The sequence below is a fragment of the Strix aluco genome, chromosome 4 (genome assembly GCF_031877795.1).
Source record: "Strix aluco isolate bStrAlu1 chromosome 4, bStrAlu1.hap1, whole genome shotgun sequence".
Classification (NCBI taxonomy): domain Eukaryota; kingdom Metazoa; phylum Chordata; class Aves; order Strigiformes; family Strigidae; genus Strix; species Strix aluco.
In genome coordinates this window covers 88,382,518-88,406,194 of record NC_133934.1, presented here as the reverse complement: position 1 = coordinate 88,406,194, position 23,677 = coordinate 88,382,518, and the positions used below count along the sequence as shown (strand labels likewise).

The following is a 23,677-nucleotide window of genomic DNA, read 5'->3' as shown; positions in this document are numbered from 1 at the left end:
TATATGCCCAAACCACTGACACAGAGCTTTGACTTTTTCTTTTTTTTTTTGCTCTGTATGGCTACACCAAGGAAATGATTGTTAACCCTTCCAACTTAACAACTACAACCTCAACAAGACACAGCACTCAAGAAAGCAATTCTCGGTAACTGTGCCCAATTTTCCATGCCTACCCTGGGCAGATTCTCTGTGTGCAGGACACGTGTGGTACAGGGCACAAAGGACACGTAGCACATCCCATCTTCCCACCTTCTGCAGTGTCTGGGAAACAGCAGGAGCACAGTTCACCCCAGAGATCTGCTGCCAGAGCCCATCCTTTTGCCTGCCTCTACCATCATCCTCCTTTCCTATTGATAGGCCTGGTCTCTGTCCTTACAATCTCCAGAACCCATCTGCAGCATGACAATGGCAGCTATAAAAGACATCACTGAAATGTCTCTATTTTCACCTACATAAATAGCACACGACCACATGAGAAAAGGTTTTTAACTTTGAAAATACTGAGAAAGTCAGACTAGCTGGGAAAGGTTTAAGAAAAAATAGAGGAGGAAGGCTGAGCATTTATCTTACCTCCTGAGTGAATCCTCCTCTGAGCTTTCCTCAGGCATTTCCTGGTTTAAGGCCTCCTGTGATACATTCCCAGGTCTGCTTGAAGCCGACTGGCTGTAAACTCTTTCCCAGTGCCCCGTCTCCTGGTTAAAGACCACTCCCACGGTCCTCTCCTCCTGCGGGGTGGAAGAGCTGCCCAGCTGCAGCCTGCTAGAGGCAGGAGCTCTGCCCTCGGTTCTCTCTGCAGGCTGCACCTGGCTGGTATTTGGAGGCACACCCTCAAACGTGCTTTGGACCTGCCCTGGTGTGTAGCTAGGCGTGCTTCTTTCCCAGCGCAGCGTGTCATTGTTAAAGGTCAGCAGGTTATGACAAGCGCGACAGCGGTTCAGGTGACCCCGGGACAAATTGGAATTGTTTTCACTGCTGTGTGGAGTCTGCTGATGGGAGGGACCCGGCCGATCAGGCTCAATGTTGTTGTTGAGCATTTCTTGAGCCTGTTGCGCCTGGCTGGGCTCCCCACCAATCCCCTGATCTAACTCCTGAAGCCGGTCATATTCCAGGAAGAATCGCCTCAAATCACACTGGAGCTCATTACGGATGCTGGCCGGATTGCTCGGGCCAGCGTTACTACCACTGTCCGCCTCAGCCCCTGGGGCCAGAAAGCCCCTCCCTTCTGTTGCAGAGGTATAGACCGATGCCTGGGAACCTCCCTCCTGCTGCCTCAGCACCGACAGCAAGCTGACGGAGGAGGCACTGGTCCTAGGGGGAGGCATGGCTTCCAGCTCTGACCGAGAGCTCATGTTCAGCACTGTCCTGGACCAGTCAGACCCGCCTAAGCCCGAAGCCGTCTCTCTCGCAGACTGTTGGTACCGGGACTGGTGGCCCGCCAAGGGCCCGCTGAGGGACCGCCGCGTGGGGCCCAGGCTAAGGTTGCGCAGGGTGTTGCCAGCAGTGCTGCTCTGAACCGTGCTGAAAGCAGAGGGCCTGTTAAGTATCCCCTGCTCCTCCTGCGCTACGGATGCCTGCTCTGGGGGTTGATAAGGCTCTGTCTGCACAGAGGAGAAGGAAGTGCCAGTGGCCCCTGAAGACGTGGAGGGTGCATTTTCCTGGTGTGGGAAGAGAGAAGAAGGAAGTCTTGCACTAGAGCATCGGCTGCAAAGGCACAACATCCCCAGGTGCTGGCAGCACTCTGCTGTGGGATAGCTGACACGCTCCCGGAGCCTGTTATAGACAGATGCCCTTGTGTTCTCACTGGCTGGAGGCGGAGGTGGTGGTGGTGGAGGCGGTGGAGGGGATGGGGTAGCAGAGTCTTGAACACTGTTTTGCTCTCCCACCTGTATGCCGGAGGAGCGGGAGGACAACATATGCAGGAAGTTGTGGAGGAGGGGCGTGCGCCTCACAGGCTGAGACGGAAGGATAGCGCGCTGGCGATAATGCGGCATCTCGGTGCTGTCCACGGAGATTTCCACTTCCTCGTCGCTCTGCAGAGGGAAGCGACCAAAGTTCAGTCACCTCACAGCAAAATCCCAGCAGAAAGTCAGCTACCATCCCAGACAGATGAAAGGTTGCAGTAAGTCCCTTCCTAGAGGCCTTGACTTGCAGGAAACCAGCTGAGAGCATTTCAAAGTTCATTTTATGGATCCAGACAACCTCTTCCTACAGTCTGCTGAGCTTTGACAATACACTGTTCATACGAACAGAAGCATCAGCATCTGAGGGTCAGCAGCTGTGGGGAGCACTGTTAATACCTCGCATAGCTTCAAATCCAGCAGAATGTCACAACAGAACTGAAAGAGCAAGGCCACTGGGACATCTGTCCCACACTAATGAGACAGTGAGGGCAAAACAAACACACATCGGAGAGCTCTTTAATAGCCCTGCACATAACACAGGAACATTCTTGGGACCAATTAAGGAGAGACAGAACTCGGCTTAGAAGGACTTCAAGTTTTCAGAAAAGCACAAGGCTGCTCAGGAACAGACTAGGGTCAATGTATGTAGAGCATCTTGTAATTAGCCAGTCAATACAGGTACTGACATGCCCCTTACCTGCTGGTTAGAAGGGTTAACAATTGCTGTAAGCAAGTAGTGTCCCAAGGGATCAAACCGTACCAGCCTAAAACAAAAGCAGAGCCAGCATATCAATCATCAGTTCACATCCCACACTGACACAGGAAGTTGGACACAGCAGGGAAGAAAACCCCAGGTGAAATATTTGCAATAAGAACATTACTACATTAGCATCATCATCTTCTGAAGGATGTCAAAAAGTATATGCATTAAGAAGAAAACATACTTATCTAGCTGAAGACTGCAGCTATTTTATAGTCCACAACAACACTACACAGAAGTTAAAAGCTGGAAGCAAGTACTGTTGTATCAACTGAAATAGCCAGGAAATGTTAAGGAGTATGTACGTATATATTACAAATTGGAATTTGTTACAAAGGGATAGATTAACTTGCCTTCAATCACTGTTTTATTTTAAATTGCATCAAGTTTCCAGCAATGCAGTTTCCTCTATAACCACACCAAAGTAATAGCTCAGTACTCTCTTCCAGCAACTTCTGGGTTCTCTCATCCTTATGGCTGACAAGTTTAATTACTAAGCTTGAAAATGAACATGAAGTAGATTCTGGGCATTTACTGGGCACACTCAATTCCAAATATGAACCACCAAGCTGATCTATTATTTCCAATTGCTTTTTTTCCTGCCCACAGAACTGGTTTTCTACCAGCTGAGTCAAGGAGCTGCAAGCAACGCTTCTCTCCACTGCCTCAATGAGGAGGGTGCAGCGTCCCAAAGGAACACCCCACATTCCCCAAATCTGACTATTTTTCACATACAAGTGTTCTCTTCCCCCAGAAGCAGGAACTCACCTGACCCGCTCCATTTCACTAGCCGTTTTCACCACTGCAAAAGGCTCCCGACGACTCCAGTCCCAGAAATGTATCTCATTGGCAGTAGCAATCAGCAAGAGCTGAGCCGTAGGATGAAAAGCAAGTGATGCAATGGCATTGTTGCTATCTGTGAACCAGCTCTCGCTTCCACCCTGAACGAGGAGTCAAGAATCACAAGCAATTTATCACAAAATCTGAGGTCATTAGTTTCCATGTATATGCCACCTCTCCAAGACTCTGTCTAGAGCATGGAAGTGACACACTTTCTTGGCAACAACAACAGCTGCTCATATATGAGGTCACATGTCATGCATAGAACATAACACTACTTGCAACAATGACCACAGATGTATTTTTGTAGGTAAGTATCTTTCAAGCAGCCTGTAAAAATGTTGCATTACAAAGGGACCAGGTAAGTATGTTTTGTCTCTGTGCCAATCACCAGACTAGGTAGAACTGGCAGAGCAGCAGCTTCTCTAACAAAGATTTCAGATATGCTCAGTGGAATGAAAAATGGCACGTTTTTCACATAAGCTAAACACACACCTTGCACAAAGTTCTCCAGAATTATCTGTACCACTCTAATCCAATAAACAGGCACAGCTAAGGAGCACGACCTACCTGGCAGGACTGAATGAAGAACCTGTCACCTCCTCTCTAGACATAAGAGGATGGCTATGATCTGTTCTATGATTTTAGAGACAGGTCCCAGCAAAGCTTCCAAACAGCTCTCTTACTAGGCGACATTTGGGAAACAAACTCGGACAGAAAAAGTCCCCACCCACCAAATACCAAAGGCACATATGTTTCACGAAAGACTTACGTGTAAATCCCAAATTCTAACCTCCCCATCTAGGCATCCTGATGCAATGAGGCCCGGGATGGTGGGATGGAAGGTGACACACCAGGGAGTGCGGCGATGTCCAACCAAGGAGTGAACACACTTGCCCGTTTTCACTTCTGTGATGTAGATGTTGTGGTTCACATGTGTGGAAGCCATTAAGGTCCTGGGAACGCAGAAGGTAAGACAAACATTAGCACGAGAAGAACACAGCAAAACCAGACGATGGTTAGCTTCATCTTGACAGGGTCTGTTCACGTCTAACCCAGCAGCTCTCCCACACAGAGCTCAAAGGGTAAGAGGCTACTGTTTCACCAATGGCCACAAGGCTTCCTGTAGCCACATTTCAGGGTCCATGCAAACAGGAGCTATCTGATCTGCAAGCACAAACTCGACCTTGAAAGTCAGAGTGAACATGCAGCTCAGAAGGAACTCCTGAGTGACAGTTTGGGGCAAATAAATATTCCCAGTTTTTCACACCACCTCAACCACTGTCAAGGCAAGTGACACTAAGGGAGATCCCACCTCCATTTCTGCTTCCAGTACACGCATCATTCTACTCTGTTCTTCAGTTCTAGATATCCCAGAGGCTGTGCCACATCACTTGGCACGGTGTGCTAAAACACCCTTTACTCCCTCAAGTTTCTTATGAAATCCCACGGTGGCCACACAGATCCTTTTTCTTTAGAACTACGCATTGCTTGGGTACCTCAGAAATTAACCACCAACTATACTCAAAGCTGTGAGATTAGGAAGGTGCACACGTTCCATCCATGCACGTCAGGAACCAGAAGTTTCACTCAGCTATTCAGGACTGGACAAGTCAACAGGCACAAGCCTCCATCACTTTTGTAAGTGCAAGGAGACTGCTGAAACAGGGAACGAACTAGGAGTTAATTACCTGTCTGGACTAAACGCCAGCAAGAAGGTGGAGCGTGGACTGTCTGGTAACTCAACTTTCTGAAAAAGCCAACAAAGCAGGAAGTGTTGCAAGTGTCATATGATCATAGTTTTAACTGTAAGCCACACAGACAAGGGGAACCCGCTGCAGGAACATATCTAGTATCACATCACTGCAGGAACTGAACAGAGCCAGAGAGCATATCAAGTGTAACACATCAAATGTACAGTCATGAGACAATTTATTTCAAATCCCTGCCTCCCTTCCCCCACTCCAAGATCAAGCTATGCACCTCTATCCCACGACCTTACCTTGCCCTCCCATTTCATCCATCGAGTTTTATCCTCCACCAACTCCTGCAGGAGCCGTTGAGCACCCAAGGCTTGGGTACCCCGTTCCCTACCCCACAGGATACGGACAGCATTCTTCTCTGGTACAACCTTCATGGCTCTCAGCAGCCAATGTTACACCAACTACTGGGAGGAGACACCAGCAGGTTCCAGATGACAACCACCACCAAGCTACAAATAGGCTATCCACATTTCAATTGTTTATCTTCATGGAAACCTAGAAAAAGAAGAGAATGATAAGGAAAGCAGCTTTTACCTTGTCATCTAGATGAAGTAAGAGCTTTAAATCCCAAAAGACTAGATTTAAGAGAAAAAAAAATATCATCTCCTGCAGCCTTTGCTACCTTCTTCCATTACTGAGGCCCAATCTTGACATTTCTGCAGCAAAGGATTACTCTGAAAGGTTTTTGAAAGCATCCAGCCCTTTCCTTGTGCACATGCCCTAGGCATACCACACCTAAAGAGAATAAAAAATTGTCCTTAAAACTCTTTCCCTTCCCTCCATCTCTTGCTGTATATAATAAAGAAAGAAAGATTTATGAAGAGACAGTCTTTACACCTTGAAGATTTGGGTCCTATCTGGGAAGGGTGACTAATAGCTAGAGGAATAGTGTTAAAAATTGACAATATGACAGAGGAGTCTCTGGGGAATTATTCAAATTTCAGTAATAGTAATTATTATCACGGCAAAGGTCAGACAACTGATAGCCCGCAAGTCCAAGTTACTTCCAACTCCACCACAATAGCTTACAATGTATGAAAACAACCATGTATAGGACCAAAACCTTACACTGCAGTGGCATCTTGGCCAACTCCATCAAGATGATTCATTTCGCCTGTCTGCACATTATCTTTCCATCTACATTGCTCTTAGAACAACAGTTCACCCAAGTAATGCGCAATGACAAAGACTAATGCTTTTAGTACACTTTGAGCTGCTAAGTATTAATACCCATTTTCTAGAAAAAAAAGGTTAATTCCTTGAAATAACTAAATATAGTGACCCTAATAGCAACTAAGTTACACAGCTTTTGAATGGTCTCATACATTGGAGTTTGCCACCAAAAGCTCTCCAGAAACAAGAAGATTTTTAGAATACAGAGACCAAGAAACACTGCTGCAACGCTATTACCTTTTGATCCCAGCAGAGCGCGCATACTACTCTGTCATCTCTTCAGAACTTAAAGATCTAAAGATAAATCCTCCTTGGTTCATGTTACACTGAACAAAAGCATCAATATTCAATAGAGAAGGAAGTGGCAACTTAAAAAAGCAAAACACATACAGGGAAGAAAGGTTTGTGTACACAAGAGGAGATGAATTGTTAAATGACAGAACTCAGAACGGCCGTTAGCAAACCTTTCTTTCCTCCCACTCTCCCTAAAAAAATCTCCTGAGCAGATGATTTAAGACAGCTGCTGCTTACAGGGAGGAGTTGTCTGAAGAGATAAGCCAAGAAAATGAGTTCTAATAAAGCAGACCAGTTTTCATTTGTAAAAAGTACAATAAAGGGCACTGAAGTGATGAACAAGTAAAGGCATCCATCTTCCTAGAAAAGAAATTCACCACAAAGAAATTCAAGCTAGCTGGAAATTCCCTGATGCTTAATGTGAACAGCATGGGGATCATCTATTTTAGAGAAGCTGAACTTCACAGTGTAAAATAAGCCTTCTTTCAAGAACCTGTGAAAGTCAGTCAAACATTAGGTAGGAATTATTCTACAAAATAAAAGCCTTCCTGGAAAGCAATGCAAGAACTAAAGATGTCACGCTGCAAAGCAGATTCTTAAAAGTAACTGCACAGATTAAAAAAGCCCAGACCCAGAAAAGCTAGAACAAGGATAACTGGAGTAGATACAGCCAAAAGCACAGTATAATACAGGAATCGCTATACCAAAAATCTTTTTTCACTAAATGCTAATAAATCGTCATAGGGATTCTGCCAACAGCCCCAGTCGCCCGTGTTCAGAAATGACTGGATTCAGATGGTAAGCAGCATGGAGGGGAAGGACAGCTCAGAACCATACAGGCAATAAAAAGCCTACTTTACAGGAGGAAACTGTAAATCTAGTTTCATCTAGTAAAATTATGAAAACAGCAGCTGAATATTCTATATGGGTGTGTTCAAGGAGCAAGGACTACAACAGTCCAAGAATAAACATATAAACCTGACACAAATGGAAGACCAGACTTGGAGCTAGAATAAGCTGGAAGTTTGAAGACATCTCAAACATTAAGCTTTGGAATAGCCTTTCAATAGCTGTAAAGGACAAACAACCTAAATAACTTAAGAGATCCTGATAATTTACAAGTAAGATAACGCAATTACTCATGAGAAAGAACAAGCTCTGACAACTTGGGAACATTTCAGTCCTATCTGAAGGACTAATAGTCCCTGAGGTACAATAGCAACACCGAAATCAAGATGTTTAACAAACTTCTTTATGTTTATTTATGCCACAGGCAAGTTTACATACTGTAAAATAAAGGAACAGATAACACCTACAACTGCAGCTAGCAAACCTCTTGTATTCACTTTACTGAAAGACCAAGTCATCTTCACTATATAAAATCAAGTACCTACCTCAAGACAGCTTATCTAAATCTTTGCAGATGTGTACTAATTTCTTGAACTAATTTGGCTGTAACAACACTTCATATATGAGCCTCCTGAGCACGTCTGAACTTGATGTTTTTCCCTCAGGGACTGTCCCTCGTTTTTTCAGCTTCTTCTGACTCACCTCTTTATCTCATTTGAAAGGAAAACAAAAAAGAAACTCAGGGCTCCAATGCCCAACATTTTTAAAAGCTGGGATCTCTTCAGAAAACACTGAATGCATCCTTCTTGAGTGGGGTTGGCATTCCAGTGTTACCCTGGATTCCTTTGGGGGCCAATCTTTATCCATGACTCATAAGGGGAAAGTTTACTCCTTTATCTGAATTAGCCTGAATACAGTAACTGCTCTCCACTAGCTGGTGACACATTCAGCAACACTTTAGACTGGCAAAGAAAGTTAGAGCCTTCAAATGGAGAAACAGATGCAGTGTACACATGGACATTACCTTCGCTCACTTTAGCAGGAAACCTTTAACCTTATTATTCAATCATATGTTCACTTTTGGTTTGGGTTTTTTTGGGGTTCAGTGGGGGTTTTTTGGGTTGCCTTTTTTTTAAAAAAAAAAAAGCCAGTTCCTTCTCTAATTTAGTAAGGTTACCCACCAAATCCCAACATTTTGCTCAGAGAAGCGAAATAATGACAGCATGTTATTAAATACCATTAGCAGATAAACCATGGAAGTACCAACCATATTTATAGCTACTCAGTAGCCATCTGACTAATAAAGTTCAAATGAAAGGCAGCATGTTTCAAACTACTTCTCAGGCCCCGGCATAAAGAAAACTTGCATCTCACTGTATCAAACCTGTCCGGCAAGCGGTGGACTGATTCAGTAACGACTTCTATTACAAATACCCATGCTATCGCAACTGATGAACAGCTGACCACCAAAACAAGGAACTGATCAGGGATTGGCATTTTTCTGTTTTCTTCTTGTTGTTGGGTTGGGGTTTTTTGCCTTTTTTTTTTTGATCAGGATGACCAAAAGTAGAGTCCAACAACTGGAAGATTAGCTGATGCCCTGGATGTGGTCCAGGGCACCACAGAAATTCTAAAAGTGGAGAGTCAAGAAATTTTTCTATAATTGGCAGTTTTGTTTTCTTAACAGTTTTCTCCCTTCAGGGCATTTCAGGACAGCATGCTGGGCTGTTTACAGTTTTGGAAAGAGCATTACACAGCCCAACCCCAAGCCTTTTACTTGCTCTGCGCCAGCTGTCCTTGAAGAAACCTTAAGAATTCCCAGCCTCAGAGCGATATAAGCTCACTTGTAATTGTCATTTTTACAAATTCTGAACCTCTGGAAAACCAAAGCGAAGCAGCAAATTGGTAACACTTCATAGTGGTACAGGACCCCATGAAAACACTGACACAAAAGGTAGGGAGAGAAGAGGAATAAAAAGAAGCAGATTCAAATCGCCATATAGAAAGGATGTCAAGATATTTTATGCGTTATGCAGTAGTTTACCATTTCAATTAGAAACTTGAGCACTTTACAGAGATGATGGTCCCATCTCTTAACATGCCCCCCCCTCCCTCCCAACATCTTTGGCTTTATTAATTTTGTGGAGATTCCAGTATCACCATTCTACAAGCACACCTGGCTTTGATACAAAGAAGAATAGTGGAGTACTACCTCGTGTTATTCAATTCTCCATTGGGGAGAAAAGGTTATTTCATGCAGCCTTCAGCTCTCAGACTACAAATCTATTACTGCTCCAAAGAACTTCTGGGTTGAGTGCCGAGCCCAACACTAAAAGCCTTTCCTGATGTCTGCATACAGAAACAGTGTAAACAGCTCTAACAGTGTTTAAAAAGAAAAGAAAAGGGCTGCAATCAGTAAATGCTGTTTATAACGAGAGTTCTATCCAAAAGATACAAATGTCCAAATAACTTCAGACGATTTTGCTGCCCAAAGAAGTCTCAAGTGACTGATGAAGAAAGAGGCAACGTTAAGCAAAATATAAAAGCTGTCTCTAGCTTTGTAATCTGGGATCCACAGAGACAAAGCATATATAAACTTCTGTAGAAAAGACCAGAGAGGAGAAAAGCATGTGCTGGTAGTTTCTGTCTCAAAGTCCCTTTGTCAACTTTTAAGACTTCCACAATACATTGACTGTAAAATGGGTATGATCCACATAGTATACGGGCCAGTGCAAGCTGTATACTTTGTACTAAAAGAACACAGATGGGGAAAAAAAAAAACACACCAAACAACAAAACAAAAACAAAACTGTTGTGAACAATGAGGCACATCACCGACCCGCAAAAACACAAGCAAACTTGTCTCTAGGAAAGAAGAGAAATAGATTATTAGTACTCTGAACTATCCCAGCTCTGGCCATGGGCCTGCCTATCTCATAAGCCAGTAACTTCTGTTTTCAAAATGTCTGTTCTTAAGCGAAGAGTCCAGCACTAACAATAAAGCATGCCATTTCATTTATTCCAAATTAAACTGCAGCATCTCAGGCTTTGAATATCAGCAAGATATTGAACAGTTCAAGAGTATTTTTTATTGAATTTAATAAATTTTAATAATAATTTAGCATTCCCACTATTGTACATGTGGGTCGGTTTTCCAAGAACAATCATAAGACCATCAGACAGGCATGAAAACAGTGGACGCCATGGTACAGCCCAAATGCTTTATCTTCACTGCCAGTGATCCTCATGTAGGCTGTAGTCACAAGACCTGCTATTTCCTCCAAGTATTTTCTACAACAAATCGGTTTCCCTTGCATTTTACACAGCTTAATTTTGAGGCAAATTGCTTTATTAAGACCCCTATGTCTTTCAGAAGCTCAACAGAGCAAAGAAGAAAACATCATGCCTACTGCAGACAGTCAAGAGATCATCTTGCTAATGACTAGACTACACGCCCTCTCCTTTTACAGAAGCTTCATCGATAAAGCAGAAAAACCTGGTTCTGAGACCCACAGACAGGAGATCTCCAAGAATGAACCAGATGCCTAAAACATCATTTGGAATTTATGTGAGCAATCACACAGCTCCAGCGACTTTCAAGTTCCTTTCCATGTTGACACTCCAAGTTCCCCCTCCCCGCACTTCAATACAGAGATTATGATGCCAACATCTTCCTAAACTGTGCAAAACAATACCACGTAAGAAGCCCCAGAAATGCTATTCTGGATAGAAGACCTGAATTCCACTAGCAGTTTTATTAAAAATATTGATTTAATTCATACCAAGTGTCATGCCATTCCCGCTTATCCTTTTCATGTCTCCACTGAAAGGCTGAGCAAGATTTTTTAAAGTTTATGCAAAACCGAAACAAAAAAGCTGCTTTGCCCTCTTTGCACAGCATCAACTCAGCTAAACAAACAAGACAACTCAGAGAGTCCTAGTTTGGTAAGTAATCGAACTATGTAGCACTGGAATTTGAACAATGCTATAACAACAACAAAATCGGTAAAAAAAGGGTGACATGACTCATACCCGGAATAGTTCCATGGATCAAAACTTAAGACAAGTGTTGGAGGAACAGGACTATGTTCAGTATTAAGCGACAAGACCACATGAATTTCTGACAATGCAGCTGATCAGCTGCTTATTTAAATTTTCCTCAAACATGATTTGTCTTCATTTGTGGTACTTTCATATGATCTGTATGACCATTCTCAGAGGTTCTAGCTCTCCCTGGGTTAAAAACAAAACCCAGAAAACATTTTGCAGAGACAACATCAAGTTATCTTGCAGCGACATCTAAATGAACAGAAAATTGGAAATAAAGTTACATTGCACAGGAACCTTTAAACAAGGCTAACCCACAAACAAAAATAGTCCACAGAGGTATAACAAACATTTATCTTAAGCATGATTAACCAAAACAATGAAAAAAGCAAAACTAGAATGCATTCTTCCACTGTTTCTAGTTCTGCATCCTTGACCATGTTTTTAAAAAACCAAAACCAGCTTAATTTAAGACACTAGAATCATGCAGCTTCCTGACATTGGAGCACAGAGCCAGTCTTCAACTAAGTGCCCCTAAATATGGAAAAAAAAACCACTAAAAAAAGCCTTAGGAGGAAAGAAAGAAAGTTTCTGATGCAACTATGTAACAGAGTCCAAAACTAATACCATGAAGGCATTTTCATTATATGGCCCTGGTTTTAGACTTCAAAGTTCTTAAGATATTCCCCAAAGTATTATTCTGTAAGCTGAAGTTTTCCCTTGATTAAGGCCAGAGAGATTTGGAAAGTCATTCCAAAGCACATCTTCTGCAGATGCACTAGATACACTGCTCTAAGTTGTATCCACAGCTCTAAGCGCTTCCACAGAAATCAGAACAGGATTCCTAAAGAAAAATAACTTGTATTGGTGCGTCATGACTGAAAAATTCAATGCTGTGTTTTAAATTGAAACTACAAACAGCTCAGGAAATTCAATTACATTACAAAGATGTCAATAGTACATTGTCATTCCAAGATCCTGTATGACTGCAACAGGGAGCTGATTGCCATTGGAATCTTAATTTGTCTTCCTGGTCTGGATTAAATGAGCTATGATACTCTTCAAAGAACTTTTCAGTCAGTACATTAAATTGCCAGTTATTTGCAGAAAAGTGATGAGGAGTGGAAGAGAAACTTGAAGATATCAACCCCTAAAGGTCAGAAAATGAACAGTAAATACAAAAAGGGAAGTAATAAAAATAAGTGATCAGCTGTGTCTGGAGTCTGACAGCTTCATTTACCAATGAGAATATGGAGGACTTTCATGACTATTATTACAATTTCCACATAAACTTAATGAATTCTTGAGAAAAGCACTATCAGTTCTAATCCAGAAGACAGAAAGAGAATAAATATCATTTCACAAAGCTGTAATATAAGTCCAACAGCAGAACTGAGATCCAGACGATTCAGAGTTGGTTTCCCCAATTCCATACTCAGACCATGGCATCTTTTGCCAAGTACTGTACACAGCAGGAAATGAGGGACAGAGAGAAACGAGCACTAGAGCAATATATAGAGACAAATAGAGCTACATAGAATTCAGATTAACCCCTTAAGAGAACTACTCTCATTTACATAGGGAAGTAAAGGAATTTTCAATTCAAAAATCGCAGTATTTACATTAAAATCACATTAAGGTTCCTCAAGTTCAAGAGCCACAGCCCAGTGCCCCCTAGTGACATCAGACATGCAAGGGAAACCTGGGAGCACCAACATGAGAGAGTAGCAGAAGCAGAATCGAGTATCCACAAGATGAAGACAAAGTATTTTATGCATTCAAGGCTGCACTTAAGGCATGTGCACCTTATCCAAGTAATAAAGTAAAAGCAACTGGAAGCGAGAACATGTTTTAAAAAAAATGTAGTTCATATAATTTCCTGCTCACATGGAAATAATCAAATAAGGTAACAAGCCAAAAAGCAAAAGCGATCTACACAGAAGCTGAAGCCTTCACGCACAGATGTATCAAAGAAGAGGTGGGAGACAAAGACGATTTAGACTCTGAACAAAGAAACACAGCCAGTTCTTGACACCCTTTCCCTTCCTGGCCTTGGACTGAAACTGTGGAAGAAAATAAAGGGGGGGGGGGGGGGGGCGGGGGGGAAGGGTCCAAAACACAGGTCAGAGACTCCTCTCAGCAATTCTATGCTGCTCAAGGTCGAGAATTAGTGCTACATACTGGGAAGAGGGCAGCAGGAATCGCTCTGCCAATACAGCCCAAAAGATCTCACTGAGAACATCCAAAGCGGAGCTGTGCGAGTACACAGATTAAGACGACTCTCTCCACGCTCAGGCCTGGCACCTCATCATCCTACGTGCCTTCAACAAACAGTTTACAAAAACTGGAGACAACAAACAGTTATTAGACAACAATCCTAGACAGAGTGCTTAACAACCAACGTTGAATCCTGAGAGGCAGACAAGTAGGTCTCCTCTTGTTTTAAGCAACCCAATGAGTCTTTCATTAAGCAACTACATCATTTAACAACTTTCCATCAAAATATTTCTAATATTAATCCTCTTCCACTGCACATCACCTCATTGTTTGCTTTTGAAAACCACAATTCTTTTGTCCTCACCTCATTAATATTTTGTTCCAATCACCCTCCTTACTAGGCTAGTGCAGGGCTACTAACACAAAACACACAAGGTAACTATTAACATGCACTATGCTCTTTATTAGGTCTCCAATAATACAAACTCAGTAAGGGGGGGGGGGGGGGGAAGTACCTTAATGCTATCTGTACTAATAGTACTAATAAATATTAACATCAGCAATAACTTTGTAAAAGCCTTGAATTCAGTTAGCTTGCTAACCATGGCATAAAAGATACTAAAGTTACTTTCCAGAAGTTTTGTAACAAATGATGACACAAAAGATGGAGTGAATATTCAAATACCTAACTTGTGGCAAAGGGATACTAGCAGACAGTATCACTGCTTGGCTTCTTTATAACTGGTTGTTACAGCTGTGTAAAAGTGCTGCAGAGAAAATGGAAAAGTAGGAAACAACCAAACAAGAATCCAGAGGGTCAGTTGTGACTCAGAAAAGGGCAAAAGAAAGAAAACTAAGAAGTTGTCAGCAAAGTAAACATTCTGTGTAAACTCCCCAGCAACTAAATCTGAAAAGGCAAGTCCAGATATTTGGATCCAAATATATTCTTCATTCCAAGTATTAGAAAAAATATAAACGCTAATGGACTGCCATACTCCACACTGCCACAAATCAACAGATGGGTACAAGATACTTATTTGTTACCATCGAAACACAAATGGACCAATTTAAAAAAAAATAGTTATCTACAGCAACACCAACTGTGGACCACAGAACTAGTAAGCAAGCTATACTGAAGAGTTATGAATGTTAGGAACTGTGTTAAACAAACCTTTCAAAATACAAACAAGGATTTTAAATTTAGCAGAGAATTTCAGGTACTGCTGCCTATGTCACCCATAAGGCATTCAAATCTGCCTGGGTTTAACCCCATACCACATTCTGAAAACTGACCCAACAACAAAATTAAACAGTCTGTAATGGATTGGCAGTAAGTGTACATTACCAGCAGGTCATTCTTAGGTCCCATTTTAACATTCCCATTAGCAATTTGAAAGAGGATGGGAGTGGCAAAGGCAAAGATGACATTTGCAGAGGACACCAAACTGGGTGGAGCAGTAAACAAGGACAAATATAGAAAAACACACTGGGTTTTTATATAAAGATCTAAGAACATTTCATACAGAGGAGAAAATGGAGCAGCAGTGAGCACTCTACTGAACGTATTTACACAGACTCTACATTCACACAGCTGATCTTCCTGAGACTAGCTTGCACCTAGATCATAGCTACCCTTGAATCGGTCTCTTACAAGAGAGCGTTGCTGTAAAAGTGTGCATTGGAAAAATTATGCGTTAACCACCTAAAACATCTCCTTAAGATGAAATTCTGGTTTAGTGCAGGAACTGTGTTGCAAAAATGGCTTTCCAAAGACAGCAGAGAGCACAGTACTTCTGATCATGTGATCTCAAAAAAACTCAACGAACACTACAGAAATCTGTCTTGTCCGGAAGAACGTTGTAGGTGAAAACACAAACGTTTCTACTAGTTAATTAACTGGGTATGTTCCCTCACAAGAAAAGAGGTAATCAAGTGTCATCACACTAAAGGCACACATGAATGCATTTTATGCAAGATACTACTTACACAAGCAAGCGTTCTGCCACACACGATGAAAACCAGAAGGAGAGATAGAGAAGACAACACTTACTTCACATTTTATTTGGCTACAGCCGGAAAACAACAACAACGCTATTTATTATTGCAAACAGGCAGCTCCAAAACGCAGCCTGACCTTACTCAGCCCGCGGGTGCGGGGAGGCCCCGGCCTGCCCAGCGGGAGCAGCCGGGGGGAAGGGGGCGATGGAGGGGGGAGCTCAGGGCACCAAGCTGGGGCACAAAAAGCCGGTTTCGAGGAGCGCTCAGGCGGGGCGGCCGCGGGGCTGGGGCAGCTTCCCGGGATTCGGGACCCGCTCTCCTCGGAGGCCTCCCTCCCTCCCTTCCTTCCCTCCTTCCCGGCCCCCGGCCCCGCCGGCCGGCCAGCGGAAGGCCAGCGCCACGGGTTTCGCCCTCCGCCAGCCGCGGCCGGACCGGGGCAGCGCGGCCCGCGGGGAGCGGGGCCCGCCGTCGCCGCGGCGGCCTCCCCCCTCCCCCAGCCGCAGGCCTCGGTCCCGGAGCTCCCGAACAAAGGCCCCAGCAGCGAGCCCCGGCTCCCTCCCCGGCCCCGCTCCGCTCCGCTGCGGCCCGACGGCCCCGCGCGGGCAGGTGTCCGCCACCTTCCGGGGCGCCGCCGCGGGGACGACCCCGCCCGCCCGCCCGGGGAGAGGCGGCGCGGGCCCTGGCCTGGAGCCGGGCCGAGCGCGTAGGCCCGGAGCCTACCTGGTGCGGAAGGGCCGGTGCCGGGCGGAGCGGAGCGGGGCCGGAGCCAGGGCCGGGCCCGGAAGAAGCGGCCCCACTGCTCGGTCGTCGCCGCCGCCGCCGCTCCGAGCTCCGGCCAGGCGAGCCAGTCGAGCGCCGAGCCGGACCCGAAGAGCGGCGCCGAGCGCTCTCCCAAGGCCCGAGCAGCCGAAGCTAGAACGCTGCCAGGCAGCGCCAGCCGAGTGAAGAGCTCTTCCACCGCGCTGCGGCGCTGCGCGCGGCCGCCCGAGGGCGACGGAGGGCAGGCAAGACGAATCGATCTCGGAGTGTTGGGGGAGGGGGGGGGGGTGGGTTTGCCCCTGCCGGGCCGGCCTGGACTGGCCTGGCCTGGCCCGGCCGCCTCCCCGCGCCGGCGGGTTCCCGGGGCTGACGGCTGCAGGTGGAGGCCGGGGCGAGCAGCCAGCGGGGCCGGGAACCGCGTTGTGCCAGGCACCCGGTCAAGCGAGGAATTCCGGTGTGCCGGCCGGGCCCCGGCCTGCCCCCGCGAAACCCTTCGGGGCTGGGCCGGGCCTCCACCGCGGGTGTTCGCTGGCTGCCCGGCGATGGGGAGGCCTCTCGGGCAGGTAGCACCCCACTCCCTCTTTCGCGTGGACTGTTCTTCTGAAATCTCACCCTACAGCACGTTCTCCACGTCTCCTCTTTTTTTCCCCCCCTTCAAGACTGATACAGTGTGGAAAAAATGTCATTAAAAACAGGCAAGAAAAGATAGACGGTGCCAGAGTGAAACACTTTTAGAGAAGAGGATAAGGCTATCAGATGAGATATGAGTGAAAAGATTTCTTTTTCTAAAATAGCAGCATGTTAACATTTATTGTTATATATTAATCTCCAACATCGTGGACAGCAAAGACACAAAACATGTTTGTAGCCCCTTCAGAAGAGAGGAGCCCTCGGGAGGCAGTAGAACAAGTTGCTGTATCCTGCTGCCTCATCTGTACTGGAGAAGTGAGAGCTCAGCAAGGGAGGACTTGAATGTTGAGAAGAAAATCTAAGCAAGCCAGAGTGCTTTGCACAGGTAAATCTGCAAAGAAAAAAAGAGTCAGAAGGCCCAGACAGGTGAAGTTTAGAGATTGAGGTTTGCTGTAATACACAGGACTGGAGGGAGCAAAGACAGCCAGCAGCACAGCCAGTCTTCAGAGAGGCATTTTAAGGGAAAACTCAAAAGGGCTGGTGGTGGGATTTTACAAGGCATTTAGTCGAGTAGTGAAAACTGCAATACCATGGACAGTCAGTCACTGTCACCCTCCAACAGGTGACTGAGGTTTATCAGACATTATACGGTCAGGGTAGACTTGACTTTCCAAAGCTCTGACAACACACAAACTTGTAAATACTCTGGAATGCAGCTGGGAAGATGAGGTGAAAGTACAGAGGAGACAGAAAGCAGGAAAGAAACATGAATCCCAGCTGTCAAATATTGTCTAAACCCGAGGGAAAAGAGAAAAGTCTAGATTAATTGTTTTGAAGGAAGCTGCTTAGGAGTACATGGGGCAAAGTGTTCTCTAGACGAGGAAGTTCCATTTCCCAAGTGAACTGGAGGGTACTGACATCTGACTCAAGGAAGAATAGTAGTTTGGAGTGGATTGGTTTTGTCTGGTGTGGCCTGATGCAGTTTTTGCCCAAACTGATAAGGAGTGAGATCAGTTTTGAAATTAAACTCTACCAAAGGTGACAGTGATCTGACAGAAGACAAAACCCAGCAGCAAATGCGTTCTGGGAAGTGCCTCCAGTTTGAGTTCAGTCTGGTCTGGGCACACACCGAGAAGAGCTATTCATAGCATAAGTTGAGAAACTCGGGCTCATTACATGACAGCATTTGTACCTACACATGTCCAAGTCTCACTTGACCTTAGCGTCACCCACGCAATTCATTCTGTGTCTGCTGGTGTTTAGGTCTAAAGATCAGTATTTTTAGCATAGTCTGTCAGATATACTATGAGCCATCAGGCACCATATACAGCAGCAACTCCTACCTTAAAAATGGGGGTTTTTTTTAAGAAAACAGCACCTGTATGCTTCTTGCTAGGTAAAAGGAGCAGGGTTTTTGCCACAGTGAGTAACAGTAGTTCTTACATGATACCTCATGGGAAGATGTGTAAAGAAAATAGAATTACATCTCAGATTGTTGTACATAATTTTACAGTTCTCGTCAAGGCTTATGAAAACACCTTGCTTATACATCATAAAGCACACTTGGTTTTCTGTAGGATAGTAAATTGCAAACCTGGCAGAACTATATCTAATCCTGCATGTCCAACTTACAGTTAGGAACATGTCCCATACTTCCTTGTTCTTCAAACATGGGGCATGATCCAGGCTCATTTCCTCTAAAGGACAGACCTACCATGCCAGATGATTGCACTGCTACTTTAACTAGCTACGTTTTTGCAGCATTCTGCATTCCCTAACACTTTTGTTTCAATTACTGCCCAGTAAACAATAAAATCTAAGAAAACATTTTCTCAGACTGCTGTCAAGAGATCCTTGGAAACACTTGCATCTTTTGGAAAGAGGACATTGCCAGGAAACTTCCCAGTCTTGTGCCAGCAACAACTGCATACATTAATCGTCTTTTTCTACTGAATAGGTAGATTGCCAGCAGTGGTAGAGCAGCCTTTCCATACAGCAGCTCTGATCTAAATGGAGAACTTCTGCAATCATCAGTTCAATTTTTGTGACCTGGCCAGTCCTTGGCATTTCTTTTACAGCAGCCAACAAGACGAGTAGGTTTCTGTTGCGGCAGCCATATTTAGCAAGAACTAGACTTAGATTAACTAGCCCATTTCCTGATATCTGTTAAGTAACTGATAGAGTCAACCATAACTTAACATATTCTCCAGTTTGGGAAAGATGAAACATTCAATCCTTCTTGACCTACACGCAAGCACTAGTGTGTACCCGACAAGAAGCCAGACCCCTCCCAGGACACAGCTGTCAGCTTTGAGAGGAATCGCTGGGGTTCACAAGATCTGCAAAACTCCAAAATGTTATTTAGCAAGGATCTATACCTGCAAACAAAAAGATAAATATTTGCTTTGCTGCTCATGAATTCATGGTAGACATGAGCCCAGACAGAAGTTTAGTCTGTGTGAAATACTGTTTAAAGATCAATCATCAGTGTTTTGGATTACAAAGTGTCATGGAATTGTTGCTTTGTAAAACAGTGCACCCCTTACAGATGTTTCAACATAATCAAAGACAATTTCCCAAGTTTCTCCACTGATCTCACATCAGTCACCATTTTCTAAGCCAGGTGAAAGGGGAGTCTCTACAGTAAAAGTTTAGCAATTAAACTGCATCTCTGGAGGGACTGAGAGAAGTTCAGAATACCACCTGAAATGAAGAAAGTAAAATCTCTCCTTGTCTCACATCTGCTTTGTCTTTACAGACTTAAAGAAGAGGAAAGGACATATTTGCTCCATGTATCTCCACAGATGAACCGCTAAAAGCCTTCTCTCTGTCACAACATTAGCTAAAATGAGTGAGTAAAAGCTCCTGACGAATACGACAGGCTTCTGAGTCCATTGATTCCATTTGCTCGTACTCTTCTTCCGGTTGTTCCATGTGCCCTGTGGCCGGCAAAGACCACACGTCCAGCCCATGTTCCAGGGAGATGTTATGGAGCACACAGCAGGCCAGAATGATGTGGCTGGATTTCTCTGGAGAATACTGCAGGGTGCCTTTGGACCCATCCAGGCAGCGGAAACGCGACCGAATGGTCCTGAACGTCCGCTCAATGACATTGTGAGTGGCAGAATGCGCCATGTTGTAACGGTATTCAGCAGGCGTCTCAGGGATATGCAGAGGAGTCATCAACCATGTTCGGAGAAAGAAGGAGCTGTCACCTGTTAGCAGGGAAAAGGAGGACAGGTTACATACCTACAGTTAACCACAGATTTCAGCTCTTGGCCCTTGGTTTTCTGGTACCACAGAACAGAAGAACTTATTTCTCTGGCTAAAACAGAAGGTATGAGAAAGCATGAAAGAGCAACACTCAGGTTTACAAATGTGGCAAACACCAAAATAAAGGCATTCAGTTTTACACAGGGAAATCCTGGAAGAACACAGGAGAGTTTTAAGAGAATTAATTTACTACATAATACAGTGAAAGACAGCTGGACTAGGACCCTACATAGAGTTAAAAATTGCATAATTCAGCTTAGAAAGGTGTAGGATACTGAAAACAAGCTCTTAACAGAACGAATGTAAACTAATACGTACAATAATCAGACTGTATAAAACACAGATTAGAAATTACTGTTCTAGATTTCTAAGAGAAGGATCATCCAAACTGAATCGCAAATCTCAAGGAATTTGCAGCAAAGCGATCAAAAGTAAACATATCACTTGTGGCCGGAGGCTCTAGACTCAATAAGGAGCCAACATATAATAGACTTTCCACAGAAAACAATGATGAAAAATTGACTTACCAAGTAGCCAGCCATCTTTATGTAGCTCAGTTTCAAACTGGCTTGTAAGGGCTGCCCGCTGCAACACCGCGCAGTCGGGCAGGCTGCCTGGCCAGTGCGTTTCTGCGCTCAGGAGGACTCCTCTGGCATCACACACCATCAGGCAGTTCAGGGAGTGGAGACCCTTTCGGTTCACGTAGGACAGGTCCTCAGCGTTCGGCGCTTTGATTGCCACGTGGGTGCAGTCAACCACCCCCAGCACTCCCGGCATGCCTGCCAGCCCATAAAAGTCATCCTTCAGGCTCTGTACGGTAGCTTCATCCTCAGGAAAGTGAATAAACTGTGAGGCTCTTTCCACCAAAGCCTCAGTTACGTTGGCCACGCAGCGGCTCATGGAGGCTTGACTAATGCCAATAGCATCCCCCATGCGAGTCTGGAAGGAGCCGGAGGTATAGAAACCCAACGCGGCGAGTATCTGCGTCTCCGGACTGATGGCCCTGGACCGCTGCGTAGGGCGAGAGAGACTGGCTCCCAGGAGCTCCACCAGGTAGTAAATGAACCGTCGGGGAAAGCCGTACGTGGATACTAGATACTCATCCGTGACATCCTCCAGCTTGAAGCGATCCAAAGTCCTGTGTCCGCGGCCATAGAGCAAGAGGTCGCAGTCAAGAACCGCAATAGGTACAGCCATGGCGAGGCCGGGGGGCCGCTTTACTGAGCTTTCCCCGAGGCTTCACCTGCGTAAAGCGAAGGGGAAGGAGGCTCAGAAGGGTTTTTACTGGTCTACCTTTACGTTAACCGTTTTCCTTTTACTCAGGCTATCCTCCAAACCTTTTTACTTCGTTGTATCTGCTTTTAAAAACAGGGGGGTCGAAGCAGAAGGGCTCCCTGCTCCCGCTGCCTGGCCCTGACGGGAATTTACTTCCCGTGACGGGGAGGGGGCTGGGGCACCACAGCAGCCCGCTTCCCGGCCCTGGCAACCGGCCCCGGTCACCGCCGACCCGGCCACGTTCAGCCCCGGGATGGCAGAGACCCGAACGGCCGGTACCCGCGTCTCTGTGTGTCCCTGCTCGCCCCGCTGCCGCCAGGCAGGTGAAACAGGCCCAGCGAGCCCTGCCCTCACCGGAGGCCCCTGAGCGCTGAGGGCCAGCGGAGCCACCTCACCGGCAGCACCGACCCGGCCCTTATCGGCCTGCGGCCGCTTCCAGGCCGTCCCCCGCCGCCGGGGAGCCCGCCGCCGCCGCCCGGCCCGGCCCGGCCCCCGCCGTTACCGCCGCGGCAGATTCGCCACAGCGAGGGGCTCCGGCGGGAGCGGCGGCGGGCGCTCCCCCTCTTATCTCGGCCCCGGCTGCCGGCCCCGCCGGCCCGGTGCGGCGCGGACGGGCGGGCGGCGAGACGCGGCTCCGTGTGGAAAGTGCGGGCGCGGACACCCAGGCACCTCCCTCCTTCCCTCCCTCCCCCTCACCCCCCGCCCGCAGCCTATGAAAACAAACAGCGGCGGCGATGGCGGCGGCGGCGCGGCGCGGGCCGCGGCTCTGAGGGCAGCGGCAGCCCGACCCCCGCCCCCATAGGCGCTGACACCCCCGGGCGCCGGGACTGAGGAGGAGGAGGAGGGCGCTGGCTGGATCCTTAGGGCGGCCGCGGGGCCTTTGGGGCTTGGAGGCGCCGGTAGCGGGCCCGGGGCCGCGGGGCCACCCCCCCCCCCCCCTCCCCCCCGTGGCCGGGCGGGGCGCTGAGGAGACGCCGGGGCAGGGCGGGGGAGCGGGGCGCCGGGCCCCCCCCTCGGGCAGCCGGCCCCCCCCCCCTCGGGCAGCCGGGCCTCCGCGCGGGATGAGCCGCCGCGCTGCCAGCACTGCCGCCCCCGCGCAGGTACCGGGGTCCCGGGGCCGGGGGGGGGGAGCGAGCTCCGGGAGCCGGCGGGCGGCGCTTGAGGGGAGGGGGTCGGAACGTGCGGCTTAAGCCTTCGGCTGCGGCCTCCTGTCTGCGTTTTACTTCGGCTTCGCTGCTCGCTAAAGTCGGGCTTTGCTGCAGCCGTGTCGGCGCCGACAGCCTCGGCGGCCCAGCTTTGCTTTTCCTACCGGCTGGTGACTGCCGGTGGGGACCGGGAAGGATGTGGCCCGCTGATGTCTTTCCAGGTGGTGTCTTTAAAAATCAAAATGCTTCAGAGCCTGCTAGAAACGGTAGAACTTCAGGCCCCATGGTCCATCGTGTAGTTGTCCTGTAACATGTGAGTTTTGCTGTCTGTTAGGAAAGATCAGGGGTTTACAGATCATCGCATCTTTCTTTCCTGTTAGAGCTGTGGCTTTTAGGGCACCGCCAGAGTCATTCCCACCGATTCGGTGGGAGCAGAGAAACCTCCGTGTCAGTGAACAGGTAGAAAAGGGACACTTTGGACTAAGTCTACAAACTGCCTACTTACAAATCTCAAAAGTGGTGTGACGAGGCACATTGTAAGGGGGAAAAAAAACATGGTAAATTACTGCCTTCGCTGAAAATTAGGTGGCTATGCAAATGAAGTTTAGAGCATCTCCAAATTATTGCAGGAGTGGCCTGACCTGCTGGAACCCTGCTTCTTGTGGCAAGAAATAAGTCATTCAGATGAGCCGGGCTGTATTTAGATGGCTGGAAGGATCATACGGCATCACCTTATTTTGCTTAAATGGTATC

At 46.5% G+C, this 23,677-nt stretch overlaps 3 protein-coding genes across 26 annotated transcripts in view; 1 reads left to right on the top strand and 2 right to left on the bottom strand.

Moving 5' to 3' along the window:
- The window catches only part of AMBRA1 (autophagy and beclin 1 regulator 1), a 136,765-nt gene extending 120,012 nt beyond the window's left edge, over positions 1-16,753 (bottom strand). Inside the window, exons 1-8 of one of the 5 annotated variants that reach the window (XM_074824080.1) lie at positions 16,563-16,729; positions 5,504-5,759; positions 5,193-5,251; positions 4,274-4,457; positions 3,430-3,602; positions 2,599-2,665; positions 1,884-2,030; positions 571-725 (exon numbers count right to left, since the gene is read on the bottom strand). In XM_074824080.1, the coding sequence (XP_074680181.1) occupies positions 571-725; positions 1,884-2,030; positions 2,599-2,665; positions 3,430-3,602; positions 4,274-4,457; positions 5,193-5,251; positions 5,504-5,638 (920 nt within the window). In that variant the 5' untranslated portion in view covers positions 5,639-5,759; positions 16,563-16,729. Of the gene's footprint in view, positions 1-570; positions 2,031-2,598; positions 2,666-3,429; positions 3,603-4,273; positions 4,458-5,192; positions 5,252-5,503; positions 5,760-16,562 lie in introns of all 5 variants that reach the window. The other 4 variants (XM_074824079.1, XM_074824077.1, XM_074824078.1 and 1 more) reach the window with 4 other exon arrangements.
- Positions 16,754-17,392: 639 nt separating this feature from the next.
- Positions 17,393-22,370, bottom strand: HARBI1 (harbinger transposase derived 1). Of its 3 annotated transcripts, none has more exons than XR_012623242.1 (3): positions 21,032-22,370; positions 19,935-20,446; positions 17,393-17,622 (listed from the first exon to the last, which is right to left on the bottom strand). XR_012623242.1 is itself a non-coding variant. In XM_074824076.1 (3 exons), the coding sequence occupies exons 2-3, from the start codon at positions 21,699-21,701 to the stop codon at positions 20,070-20,072; spliced, it is 1,047 nt and encodes a 348-aa protein (XP_074680177.1). In that variant the 5' UTR covers positions 21,702-21,747; positions 22,134-22,370; the 3' UTR covers positions 19,680-20,069. The 3 variants fall into 3 exon arrangements, 2 of the variants coding, with proteins under 2 accessions (XP_074680177.1, XP_074680175.1); XM_074824076.1 differs by lacking the exon at positions 17,393-17,622 and having other exon boundaries at positions 19,680-20,446; positions 21,032-21,747; positions 22,134-22,370; XM_074824074.1 differs by lacking the exon at positions 17,393-17,622 and having other exon boundaries at positions 19,680-20,446.
- ATG13 (autophagy related 13) overlaps positions 21,594-23,677 on the top strand; it is a 24,813-nt gene continuing 22,729 nt past the window's right edge. For 5 of the 18 annotated variants that reach the window (XM_074824055.1, XM_074824053.1, XM_074824061.1 and 2 more), the window contains exon 1: positions 22,919-23,672. The gene's annotated coding sequence lies outside the window, so the exon portion shown is untranslated. Of the gene's footprint in view, positions 21,692-22,493; positions 22,880-22,915; positions 23,673-23,677 lie in introns of those variants that run through there. The other 13 variants (XM_074824067.1, XM_074824059.1, XM_074824057.1 and 10 more) reach the window with 8 other exon arrangements.